This window comes from Hippocampus bargibanti, linkage group LG17, assembly GCF_051943395.1.
Source record: "Hippocampus bargibanti isolate YZ-2025 linkage group LG17, ASM5194339v1, whole genome shotgun sequence".
NCBI lineage: Eukaryota > Metazoa > Chordata > Actinopteri > Syngnathiformes > Syngnathidae > Hippocampus > Hippocampus bargibanti.
This window is the reverse complement of record NC_142750.1, coordinates 17,353,206-17,366,847: the sequence shown is the minus strand read 5'-3', so window position 1 is coordinate 17,366,847 and position 13,642 is coordinate 17,353,206. Positions and strand designations below refer to the sequence as shown.

General features: G+C 43.8%; 1 protein-coding gene across 17 annotated transcripts in view; it reads left to right on the top strand.

Annotated features, from left to right (window-relative positions):
- mettl22 (methyltransferase 22, Kin17 lysine) overlaps window positions 1-13,642 on the top strand; it is a 98,003-nt gene that overhangs the window by 23,464 nt on the left and 60,897 nt on the right. For 15 of the 17 annotated variants that reach the window (XM_089018885.1, XM_089018884.1, XM_089018883.1 and 12 more), the window contains 4 exons: window positions 3,896-4,040; window positions 4,250-4,321; window positions 5,264-5,317; window positions 9,432-9,512. In XM_089018885.1, coding sequence (XP_088875011.1) covers window positions 3,896-4,040; window positions 4,250-4,321; window positions 5,264-5,317; window positions 9,432-9,512 — 352 coding nt within the window. The remainder of the gene's footprint in view (window positions 1-3,895; window positions 4,041-4,249; window positions 4,322-5,263; window positions 5,318-9,431; window positions 9,513-13,642) is intronic. The other 2 variants (XM_089018897.1, XM_089018890.1) reach the window with 1 other exon arrangement.

Below are 13,642 nucleotides of genomic sequence, written 5' to 3'. Positions count from 1 at the left end.
ACTACAAAACAAGTCAAAGCCCAAGAGGTTGGGTGAAAGTCGGGAGAATTCTAGAGCCATAGCGCACTTTCAAGATTGCAGTGCCCACCATGCCACTTTAAGTGTGGTCATAGCCGAACGAGTGTTAAGCGTTGGCCTTGATCGGGAGACGAGGAAATAGGTGCCGAACTGGAGACATGTTCAATAGTGACCTGGAGGCTGCAGTGTCGAGCAGGTGTGGCAAGCTCACTACGTCCAGTTTCACTGTGCACCACTTGAATGGCACTGCGTGGGCAGGAGCCCACAGAGTGAATGGCGGTCATGAGCGACATTACAGTGAGACCTCAACTTACAAACACCTTATCTTACAAACTTTTCGTCTTAAGAACGTCAAATTTATGAAAATTTAACCTTACAATAAGCACTATTTTCATAATACACACCCACCGCGGCTGGCGGAGTGATCTTCGGCTGAAGCACACGACCGAACAGCGCTGCAGCCGGCGCTACTTTCCACACCCCCTCTCATTGAATGCACACCTCGATCGCCTTTGCTGATAATTTTACTATGATGGGACCGAAAAAAAACTCACCACAGGCTCGTGTTCAGCCCAAGAAGACACAAAATAAAATCACTGTCGCTGAGAAGAAGGAGATAATTAAAAAACATGAACGAGGTGTGCGTTTGTGTGATTTAGTGGCCGAGCACGGCTATGCTAAGTCAACCATTGCTCTCACATTTGTTATACATAGAATAAGGTATGTTGTGTGTAGTTTTAAGGCTTATTTAGTTAAAAACTATATTTTATGGAAACCTGGTGGAGTATGGGCTTTGAGGGGTTGGAGCAACCATCTGTGCCAACGCGGGAAAGCGTGAAGGGGTGGGTGTGTTCGCGAGCCGAGCCGCTAATTGTGCTACATTCTCGCGTTGGAACGCCATTTCCACAGCCTTTGAGAGTGGGAGGTCATCAGGCAAAAGTAACTGTTTCTCCCGTAGCTTGGGATCAATCGTGTGCTCCGCTAATTGATACAGAATCATCACCTCTTCCAAGCGGCCAAATTTACATAGGCCCGCTAAGCACCGCAAGTTGGCAACATAGTGGTATACCGGCTCGACTGTGCGTTGCAGTCGTTGACGGAAGGCAATCCGCTTTAGGAACGCACTCTGCGGGGAGTTGAAATGTTTGGCCAATAAAGCGACCTCGCATAACTGCGCAGGTGCGGTGTTACGAGAAAATGCACTGCCCCTCACTACCCAAGCTATGTACTAGCATAGCCGTTAGCCGTGTGTCGCTTGCCTCGTTTCGTCCGATCGCCGTCAGATATGTCGTGAAAAAGTCATACTAGCAGGACAACGGAACTGGTGGCTCACTGGTGAGCGCGAGGAACGAGGGGAGCTGCGTAGAAGTCTATCTTTTTTGCCAATGTTGTGTCCAGAACTGGACACAACTTGCTTTGAACTTGCTTTGACCATTGTCTTTATTGTGCTGCCATGTTCATCAACATAGGAGTGTCATCACCGCTCTGCTGTACGACAATGTCAAAACGTTATGTAGCAGTGTGGCATATGCTACGCCAAGACCCACCGCCGTGGAGGTTCTGCCGAAACCCGAGGGTTCGGTCAAACTACAGGGATAGTTACTTTTGATTTTGGTAATAAAATCGCAATGTGCTGCATTGGCAGTAATTAACAAAAACATTTTGTTATGTATTCATTGTTGGGGGAATCTGATGAGACTACTGTAAATAGATTTTTTTTTCTGATGAGAAAAGAGTCTAAGGTTTCTCATGTTGTGTTGAATGTTGATGAAGTCCTAAAACTCAATATTGTATTGGTCCTGCAATTTGAGTGAAAATGACAAAAAAACCCTGGCACACAATGTTTTTACGTCAGGCAGTGAATGAGTTAATAACTTCACACCCACATTTTATGTATAATTAGTTGAATAAGTGTGAACATGAAAGAGGAAGAATTAATGTGAAAGTGTGATTACAAGTATGAGCCTTTTTTTAAAGCACAAGCGTTCTTCATTGCTAGTATGATCAATGTATCATAATAAGCACATGTATGACAACTAAAAACAATAAACTTAACAGCCGGTTTGCCATGGAAGAGTTTTGTTGGAATAACTAGCTATGGAGCACCGTCAATGACGGAGGAAAAATGGACCTGAGGCTCTTGTTCAAAAAAATAAAAAAGAATAGGAGGGTGTGGAGGAGACCATTGCTCTGAGCTGCATTATCCATCAGCAAAACCTTTGCAGCAAATGCCTCAAGTTTGACAATGTGATGTCTGTGGTTGTGAAATGTATCAACCAAATTAGATCCACGGGCTCAAAGCACCGAAGTTTTCATGTTTTTTAGAGGAAATGGAGTCAGAATATGGGGCTGTGCTCAACGGCACTAAGGTATGTTTGCTCAGCATGGTAAACATATTAAGTACATTTTTTTGAACTGTGAAGAAGTGAAAGCCATCATGGAGAAGGATGGGGTGGCTATTCTATACTACAGTAAGTGATCTCAAATGCCTCATGGACTTGGCATTTCTTGTTAATAACACATGACCGTAATGTACTGAACAAGAAGTAAGAAGGCGACTTGTCAGTGCTGCATATGACAACATTCTCCACAAAGCTTGTGTTATGCATAGCCCAGCTCTTTCAGAAAAAAAATTGCAATTTCCCAACATGCAAGGCACTCGTGGATGTAGACACACCATTCAGTGGTCAGAAATATGTTGATGCCCATTTGAAACTACAGGAGGAATTTGATCACAGATTTGCAGAAAGACATTTCACATTTCTGCGGACCCCTTTTCCTTTAATGTGCAAGATGACCCCGCCGTGCTTCAAATTGAGCTCATTGACCTGCAGTGCAACTCTGAACTGAAAGCCAAGTTCAGGGAGGTGAGTGGAAAAGCACACAAGCTTGGCCAATTTTTGAGAGAATTGACCCACAGGTTCCCTCAGCTTTCCCAAATGTTCAAGCAAAGCATTTTTTTTAGCTTTTTCTTGTGGGAAATCTGATGCGGCCCAACCTCACCCAGACTCTGTCTCCAGCAGCCCCCACATAAATTGAGTTTGAGACCCCTGATATACAATACACACATATAATACTAAATACAATTCTACAGTAACCTGGGAATAAAATACAGTACTACATCATGTGGTAACAATTCTCACAAGCCGATCACACCTGGCCTACTGCTTCCATTCAAGTGAAAACGTATTAGTACCATCCATGTTTGAATAAATACCAATTTTTGTCTTTATTGTATATCACAACATAGTTTGTGTTCCTTGAATGTCATTGTGCACTGTGCAGCAGCCCCTTAGAAGGAAAGCTTGTTAATGTTGGATGATGTTGGATCATTCACTTAAACCTTTTTACCTTCAGTATTCCATCCCTAGTTGCTTATGAAGTTGTCAATACAATTAGGTTTTGTTGTAAAACAATGTATGTGGACTTTGGACACGACGTTTTTATAATTTTGCTGCCCACAGCAAAATTTCTTGCTTGTTTACAATCCGGTATTGGGAGTGTTGAGTGGACTTCCTTACCAATCAGACAACAGTGACATGATGGTCCTGCTCAGTCTCCTATTTAGAACCTGTTCGGAAGAGGTTTTAAGGAACGGGTCCACCGTATCTGCCCAGCCTCGAAAGTAGTGTAATGGAAAAGCTATCTCACAGGGCGGAACCAGGTTGTTTCAGGGTAGGACAGGTACCCTGGAAAGGGGGATTTTTATTCATTTTCTGATTAAATTCAAAATCAACTGTTATTTGTGTGTGTGTGTGGGGGGAGGGGGGGGGTGGACACACATTTTTGCAGTCATGAAATTCATGATGGCTTATAGACCCGATCGGTTAGAATGAGAAATGGATCAAAGCACCTTTTGTTTTTTTCCTCCCACCAGGTTTGGAGAGGAGCGTTAGTCTTGGCTGACTTCATCCTTTCAAATCCACTCATGTTCAAAGGGGCAACAGTTGTGGAACTCGGAGCTGGTTCCGGTTTAACCAGCATCATCATGGCTAAATTAGCGAAACGAGTGTACAGTACAGGTAACGGGAAATGAAAATATCATGCTAAGTCATTGTTTTATTAACAATTCAATCAATAATATAAAGACAATGTTCATATTTGTATTTGATTAGGGGCACTGCCATCTTTTGAGAAAATTTAATGCTTTTAGGTGCGCCTTACTGTGCCGAAAATACTTGTGTCTTTTTCTTGTTTAGTATCGGTATGACCATCAAATGTTATCTTTCAGATGTCGGAGAGGACCTTCTAGACATGTGCCAGAGGAACTTAACTTTAAATAAACACATGATTGAGCGTACTGGTGAGGATTTTTCAAAATTTCAAATTACCTATGGTGGTCCAAACTCTGAACTGAAAAACTGTAGTCACTGTGGGTGCAGCTCAATATCTGTATCAATTGAGTAAATCACATGGACTTTGTCAGAATGTATAAACAACAGATGAACTTTGGAAGACAGTAGAAACTCATGTAATGACTGAAAGACAAAATCAAAAACTGTTTTCAGTTGAATGTAGTTGCTTGCAGCGTAATGTCGTGATTCTCCTGTATTCACAGTGTGAGAACCAACATTGCAACATCAAAACACATTTCTGATGTATTTTAAGACTAATGATTACCATTGGTGGAGTCCAAGTTACCCTTATTGCTACACTTATGCAGTAAATATGAGCTGCTTCTAGCACTGAATTGCTTTGAACATGACCCATCATGCTTAATTATGAGCAATGGCAAAATCATTGCAAATATGTTACAGCATCTCAAATTAGTTTATATCGTGGGTCTCCCCACATATTGACTACTTCAGAGGTGTAAATGCACCATGTATTGAATCCGTAGCTCCCTTACAGTTTTTGTGTTTGTGAAATACAGTAAAGTCTCGTTATATTGATATATCGATAGTCCCGGTTATATCGATACTATTTCTATGCACGCACGGAGAAAATTACATGCAAACAGGGTCGGATATATCGATAGTCCCGGTTATATCGATATTTTTTCGGACTCCCTTGAATATCGATATAACGAGACTTTACTGTATGTCTTATTTTTCAATGATATTCTGCAGGCTACTTTATGGACAAATGAAACTTTTTCATTACCAATTCACATCAGCCAATTTCAACATGACATCCATCTATTTAATATTGTATGCACTTTCTTCATAGATGCCATCTTTAAGAAAAAGAAATAAAGATGCAACAATTTGTCTAATTCTCCTGTTACTGTATATTTCACTATCAGGTGGTGATATGAAAGTAAGACTGTTGGATTGGCTACGTTCTGACCTTTGTACAGGTAATTGATTTACTCAACTCAACTGGATTTATAAAGCACTTTCAAACACCCACAACTATATATAAAGTGCCGTAGTAATATCGATGAGAAGGTTGCTTACACAGACGTATTGCCGTAGTAATAATAATACATTTTCTTTGAAAGCACTTCTCATCAAAGAAGGTGGAGGATTTTAAGTACCGTATTTATTTAAGTGTAACGCGCACACGTGTATAACGCGCCCCCCCTAATTTTCAATTAAAAATATGTATATAATTTTGTTTCACTTTTTCTCGGCTCGCTAACAGTATATTAATTAAAATATGAACACTGAATCGGAACTCTGGATATTGGTAATTGTGCAAAACAGCAATACTTACTTCCGTATGTGTCGGTTTTTGGTCGCGGTGAATTCCTGTTCGTGTATGTTGTGAAGATGTCCGTGTAGCGTTGTTTTTGTGTAATTGTCCAGGGGGAGCCGGAGTTCGAATTGCTCCGTTTGCCGCTGTAAATCACTGCTAATGTTGTTGAGTTTGTTTGCTGTGCATCATATTCGTTCTTTTGTCAGTCATCTGCACCTTTTTGATGATTCTTTCCACGTTCCTGGTTGGGATCGGGTTTTTAATCCTCAGACTGGCCGGTACGACTTCTTCGTCCCGGCAGCGCAGGTTGAATCGAGCCCGTTTCCTTGACAGCTTTTCGAGGAGGCGAAACTCCTTGACGCATGTCTCTCCAAAACTTTAGTGTAATCGTTGTACTAAGTTCATCCTGTCTACTTGATATCTAATTTTAAGCAGATTCATTACTTACAAACAGTGTAGGTGTTCAAATACCTGACATGTTTCGGCGACTACTTCCGCCTTCGTCAGAGTGTCACGGATGTTGTTGTGACGCGCCATTTTCAGCTGGTGTTGCTATGAGGGCGTGACCTACCTGTCAGATCTGACAGGCAAGCCACGCCATATATAGGGCGGCCCGGTGGTCGAGTGGTTAGCACACCGGCTTCACAGTGCAGAGGTCGCCGGTTCGCGTCCCAGTCCCCGCCGGTTCGAGCTCCCTGTGTGGAGTTTGCATGTTCTCCCCGAACCCGCGTGGATTTTCTCCGGGTCCTCCGGTTTCCTGAAAATGTTGCTTAACAACAACAGATTGACATCCTATACTTTTCTGTCGTATAAACCCTGCGTCGGCCATTTTGAATGCATTTCGACTTACGACCATTTGACTTATGACCGTTTTGTCGGAACGGAACCCGGTCGTAAGTCGGATGTTACCTGTAGTTTTTTCCCCAGGCCTCGTTTATAACGCTTAAACGTTTAAACTTTGAGTTCTTTTTTTGGTAGAAAAAATTGCACGCTGTACTTGATCGAATAAATACGGCACTTGGGGTCAACTATCCAGAGCAATGGAGAGTGTGGAAAAGAGGTGAGGAAGCGTGTCCAGGCAGGCTGGAACGGCTGGAGAAAAATGTCAGGTGTTGTGTGATAGAAGGGTTTCAGCTCGGAAATAAATATTTATACGCCATTATCAATGAATGGTCAGAAAAAGTAACCCTTGAAATTTCTTAAACTAGGCATAACACTAAAATACTCAATGTGAATAATTTCAAATTTAATTGTTTATTCCGAATTTGAATTACATAACTTGAAGTTATGTGCGTTGAATATTGTGTGGATTTATAATTTAATCTGAATCATATTGAATGCCTGAATCTCAACTGTATAATATGTATTTTAACAGGATAGTTTTGAAACAGTATTTGGTCCTCACTGCAAATTATGTTTTTTATTTTTTATTCTCAGTCTTACAAATTCCAAAGTTTATTTCGATGTGACATTTTTATCCAATTCTGGTTACAATTATTAAATGAACTTTATGGTGAGGTATGAATAGCAGCAATTTAATAAAAAAAAAATATTTATTACAGTGCTGAGATGGTTCTTTTTTATCCTTCTGGAAATCCAGTTTGAGGCCCAACACACATGTGATGTTGCTGAGCGGTTTATTTTAAAAATTAATGCGGTTCAGCAGTGTTTGCAATAGCGTCTGCCCGGTGGCCCGGGGCATACAACTTTTACGTCAGGCGTTACAACTTTCAAAACGTCTCAAACGACAACTTCTTCAAGAAAAAATAAGCTTTTTTTTTTTTTCAAATCAAACGTTTGTTTTATTCAATAAAGCATAAGCTACAAACAAAACGCTACGAGCCGTGTGGACCCACAAATTGTCAAACGAACGTTCGTTTGGCAATTTGCATACTCGGCACCGGCAGCCAATCAGAAGCCTGCTTCGGACTACACCCTGACTGAAAACTGTACTTCAAAGTTTTGAAAGCCGCTGAGAAAGTGCACTCCATGTAGCTTTGAGCAGACAACACAACGCATATGTTGCATTGTGTAACTTGAGTAAAATCTTCAGCAAGGTTTTTCTACTTTCATTCCTTTCATCACTTTGCTGCTGTGAAATGAAAATTTCTCCACTGTGAGACTAATAAAGGCATATCCATATCCATATCCATATCACGGTTAAGATCCAGAATAGTATACCTTACCGTTGACAGAGGGCGGAGAGCCGGCAAATACACCCCGGTAGAGTAATCTGGACTGGAAAACCCAAAGCTGGACACTCGTGCACAGTTCACAGCAGACTCTAACCAATATTGAGGAAAACCCCATCTTATAGACCCACTCTTTGCTAAGACAGGTGGCCAGCCTGTCCACGCAGGAGATAAGTCATTCCTCCTCCTTTTTCCTCAGCCCCGGACTAACGAGCAATTTTTGGCAGGCACACAAAGATGTGTGAGAACCTGCAATTTCCAAAACCAAAACAAATTTGGTCAGTGTGACGGATTGTGCCAGTGTATCCGACCCAGGTGTTTCGACTCAGAAAAACAAAAAGGCGAATACAAAACAGTCAATGTGAAAAGCGAAAAAGCGAATACAAAACAATCAGTGTACCCAGGTGTTTCGACTCAGATACAAAATAATCACTGTGAGAAGCAAAAAAAGCGAATACAAAACAATCCATGTGAAAAGCAAAAAATGAAACTATATATAAATCAGCTCAGGACACCAATAACCATTTTTTCTTCCTTCACATGCTCGGCAGTCTTATTGAATACTCTAAATCAGGGGTCGGGAACCTTTTTGACTAAGAGAGCCATAAAAGTAAAATATTTATAAATGTTTTTCAGTGAGAGCCACACGCGCACATACAAACGCGCGCGTGTGCACAGACACACACACACACGCAAACACACGTAAATTTCTCCACTGCGAGACTAATAAAGGCAAATCCAATCCAATCCAAACACGCACGCGCGGCCACTTTTCAACAAAATGTCAGAATGTATTATTTAAAATAACTTTGTGATAGTACTCACCGTTGAGATGAATGGTTTTCCGATCCTTGTGATTGGTAAAAATCCAGGCAAACGATCAGAGTGAAATTCAACTTGCCGGTGAAGAGGCGAAGTTACTGCTAGATAGCCTGCACACGGCTCACAAGCTTCCACACTTGCTATCTGCAATATCTTCTCGCAGAAGTATATTGATGCTAACGTTAACATGGGGCTTGTTAAAATGTCACTGACATGCGACTGTTTCATCAATGGTATTGTTTCATTGCAAATTTGAATCAGAACCTTTTCTCCACTCAAAGGCGAATGCATTCAAGCTGAAGTGCACTCATTGGGCTTATTTAAAGGGGTGTTTACCTGTTTCAACATGACGGCCAGTATCGTCCAATCAAAAAGGCACTTTCGGCCAACCTAGGTCAGTGTCATCCAGTCAAAATTGCGCTTTCCGCCAACTGCAGCCCCAACAGGAAATTAACGGCGAAAAAAATGAGAATATGTATTTAGTTTTATCGGCGAGCCATATGCAATCAGCAAAATAGCCATATACGGCTCGCGAGCCATAGGTTCCCGACCCCTGCTCTAAATGGTCCCAAGAGTGAGTGTGACAGCAAATGGTTGTTTGTCTCTGTGTGCCTTGCGTTTGTCTGGCAATAAATTCAGGGTGTCCCCCACCTAGTGCCTCAAGACGGCTGGGATAGGCTTCAGCACCCACCGCGACTCTCGTGAGAATAAAGTCGTCAGGAAGATGAATGAATATTTGTCCATTTGTCTCACCTAAAGATGCTGATGTGGAATTTAGCTGGACAGAGGAGGAGGTTGCTGATGTACACGACAATGCCAGTGTTATTATTGCTGCTGATGGTAAGTCAATAACAATCTTCACAAAGTGACCAATGGTTGTATATTTATGATCCCCAAGTTTGCAGTTCCTATTTTCTCCTCTGTTTTTACCAGCCAATTCAAAACATGCATTGGAATTGATTACCAAGGGATTGAGTTGCATGGAACATTTACTATATTTTCTGCACTCTAAGATGCACATAAAAACATAGTGTCTGGAACCCATGACAAAAAGTTGGTGGACACCAGGGCAGACGACTCTGAAAAGTTGCCTGCCCGGCAATAAAGTTGCCTGCCCCATTTTGACAACTTGAAACACAATAAGACGACTAATCGCAAAAAAAAAACATTGTTGCGAAGCATAAAGGTTTTTTTTAAATTAAGGAAGTACCTACCACAAATGCTCCCTTGCTTAATTTATGGTAAATATCCCTTGCTGAAGATTTTGCTCCAGGTTGTCGTTTGTCGTCATGGTGTACAATGCAATGTTTGCGTTGCGTTGTCTGCTAAAAGCCACGTGGACTCCTCTTTCTAAGTGTCTTTCAAAACTCTCAAGTACACTTTACAGTCATGGTATAGTCCGAAGCACGAAACAGGCAAACGAACGTTTGTTTGGCAATTGGCATACCCGGCACGGCAGCCAATCAGAAGCCTGTTTCATATATATATCTATCTATATATATATATATATACAGTAAAGTCTCGTTATATCGATATTCTCGGGAGTCGGAAAAAATATCGATATAACCGGACTATCGATATATCCGATCCTGCGGCATGTACATTTTCTCCTTGCATTCATAGAAATAGTATCGTAATAAGCAGTACTGTCGATATAACTGATATCGATATAACGAGACTTTACTGTGTATATATATATATATATATGTCACGTTCCGAGCAAGAGTGACGGCAGCTGACTCGTCGGAACGTAGTGGAATGTTTGGGATCCCAAAGCAGACACGTACTACCCAAGCAGGATGTTTATTCACAAATAAAAGAAACACAGCGAGTAAGAAGACAGGGGGTGATCCGACCCACTTACTACGCCAAAAAGCAAATGGCACACAAGGGTGCAAAATTACGCAATCCCGAAAGATGACATACATTTACGGGACGCAGGGAAAATACCTCGGACCGGATACACTCGCGCATCGAAGGAAGAGTCCAGGTACGGTGGCGAGTTGAGTCAATCATCCGGCATTGACGAGGTGATCGCGAACCGTATAAATGCCCCGTGTCCGTGATTAGAGAATTGACAGCAGGTGGAGAACGGCCGGGAAAGGCAGCCCCCCCCCCTCGCTGTCAACTCGCAAGTGACAGGAGCTAAGAGATGGTTTCGGTGTTCGAAAAAATCGCTATTCGAACAGGGGCCTGGAACGAATTATGGTCGAGAACCGAGGTACCACTGTATATATAGTTAGCCAGAACAATCAGTGGAGTGGCTGGGAGTAGTCCTCTGCTCCCCCCGACCTGAGAGCAGGGACCTATCATAGCAAAGTGTCTGGATATATATATCCCTACTGTCCAGTATGTATCAGTACATATATCATGTACTGATGTGCCTCGACTGGGATCACCAGTGCCTCGACTGGGATCACCACCTTATCGTGGTGAGGCACTTTGCGCGTCTCCGTGACCCCGAGAGCTATGTCGGCTGGAGTCTTGTACTCCTGGCAGGGTCACCCAAGCCGAACAGGTCGGAGGGTAGAGGCCAGACAAAGAGTGATCCCAAATCCGCACCCGGGGGTAGGCGTAGGCGGAGTCCAACAGATCGGACCACCGGCAAGCCCCTTGCAACCGCACTCACCTGAAGGTCGTCTCGAGTCTTCACTCTTGCCACTGGAATACAGTGGGTGCGGCCAAGTATGTGGGGGAAGGAATTGCGCGCCCCGTCCCTCACACTAAATCCACTAGTAGCGCAGGTTTCAGCTTCCACCATATAAGTCCACTGGCGATAGGATAAAGTGACGGGGGCAGGTCATGGATGTGACTGGAAGCTTCTAGCTTGATTCCTACACAGGGGCGGTACAGGATTGATGGTCGTTGCGAAGATGGGATGGAGCAACATTATCCTTCGGCAGCATCCTGTGCGTCTGAGCAGCCCTATTCAGGGTCCGCACTGCTCACCCCTTATAGGGGAAGGGTCTAGAAAAGGTGACATAAACATTGCTTGTTCCACCACACCTGGGTGGCCCACCGCAGCCACCAAGGCATCCCCCCTCTGCGGTCGAAAACGAAATATAATCAAACCCATGACTATGAACCTGGCTTCCTGGAATGTTCGCACCCTCCTCGATGCTCGAGACGGGATGGAGAGACCTCGAAGACGAACTGCCCTCATCGCACATGAGCTGAGAAGGTACAACATCGATATTGGCGCACTCAGTGAGACTCGGTTCTCAGGCGAGGATTCACTCACAGAAGTTGGTGAAGGTTACACCTTCTTCTGGAAGGGTCTCCCAGAGAATGAGCGAAGACTCCATGGAGTTGGCTTTGCTGTGAAAAGCAGCTTACTCAGTAACATCCCTGAGTCCCCCCAAGGCATCAGTGAACGGCTTATGACCTGGCGTATTCCCCTGGTAAAAGGTCGCTTCGCAACTTTAATCAGCGCCTATGCTCCCACCTTGGATGCTGACGATAACACCAAAGATGCCTTCTACGAGTCCCTGGATGCTACCATATCCAAAATCCCTGCCTCTGATAAACTTGTTCTAATGGGTGACTTCAATGCCCGAGTAGGTACTGATGCCAGGCTCTGGAAACAAGTAATCGGAAGGCACGGGACGGGGAAAATAAACAGCAATGGCCTCCGACTCCTCACTCTGTGCTCTGAGCATCAGTTGATTGTAACTAACACCATCTTTCAACTGAAAAAGAAATACATCACATCATGGATGCACCCCAGGTCCAAACATTGGCACTTACTGGACTACATCATCACAAGGCAACGAGACCAAAATGATGTCTGCATCACGCGGGCCATGCGTGGGGCTGAATGCTGGACTGATCATCGACTGATCAAGTCCAGGCTCAAGCTGAGAATTCGACCTCCTCATAAGAAACAGCAACCCCAAAGGCGTCTTAACACCATGGCCCTGGAGTCCCCAGAATGTGCAGCCAGCTACCGCCACAAGCTGGCAGAGGGACTTGCCAGCCTGGACAACGACACCAGTAACGGTGACCTTGATGTTGAAAGCAGGTGGAAAAAAATTGAGGACAACAATTCATCAAGCTGCCTCTGAGACCATCGGCTTCACTCAGAAACGTCATCAAGACTGGTTCGATAACAGCTCAGCTGCCATACAGGAGCTTCTGGAAGCCAAGCGCAAAGCCCATACCACACTTCTCTCCAACCCTCATTCTCCACTTCTCCTCTCTCACTACAAGGCCATCCGTGGTGAAACACAGAAACAGCTGAGGATGATGGAGAACAAGTGGTGGCTCAGCAAGGCCCAAGAAATCCAGAGGCATGCAGACAACAACAACACACACGCCTTCTATGATGCTGTAAAATCCTTGCACGGCCCACGAAGACAACGCATTGTCCCAGTTAAATCTGCAGACGGTTCTGTACTACTGAAGGACAAACAGCTAATACTTGAGCGCTGGGCAGAGCACTTTGACTCCCTGCTCAACCAAGTAAACCCTTCAGACACATCTGTCCTTGACTCCCTCCCAGAGCTTCCATCAGTTCCCTCCCTTGATGAACCTCCTCAGTTCACAGAGGTCCTCTCTGCAATCCGGAGCCTTAAAAACAACAAAAGCCCTGGCCCTGATGGACTTCCAGCTGAGGTCTTCAAGAGTGGCGGTTACCTCCTGACACGGAAGCTTTACCACCTCATCTGCAACATCTGGCAAAACGGGACACTTCCTCAGGAATGGAAAGACAGCATAATTGTCACCATTTACAAAAGGAAGGGGGACAAGTCAGTCTGCGGCAACAGCCGTGGCATCTCCCTACTTTCTGTTGCTGGCAAGATTCTTGCAAAAGTAATGCTGTTCCGTCTTACATCGCACATTACCGAAGACATCCTCCCAGAGACACAATGCGGCTTCAGGAAGGATCGAAGCACTCTGGACATGATCTTCGCTGCGCGCCAAGTTCAGGAGAAATGCAAGGAACAAAACAAGGACCTCTATATCACCTT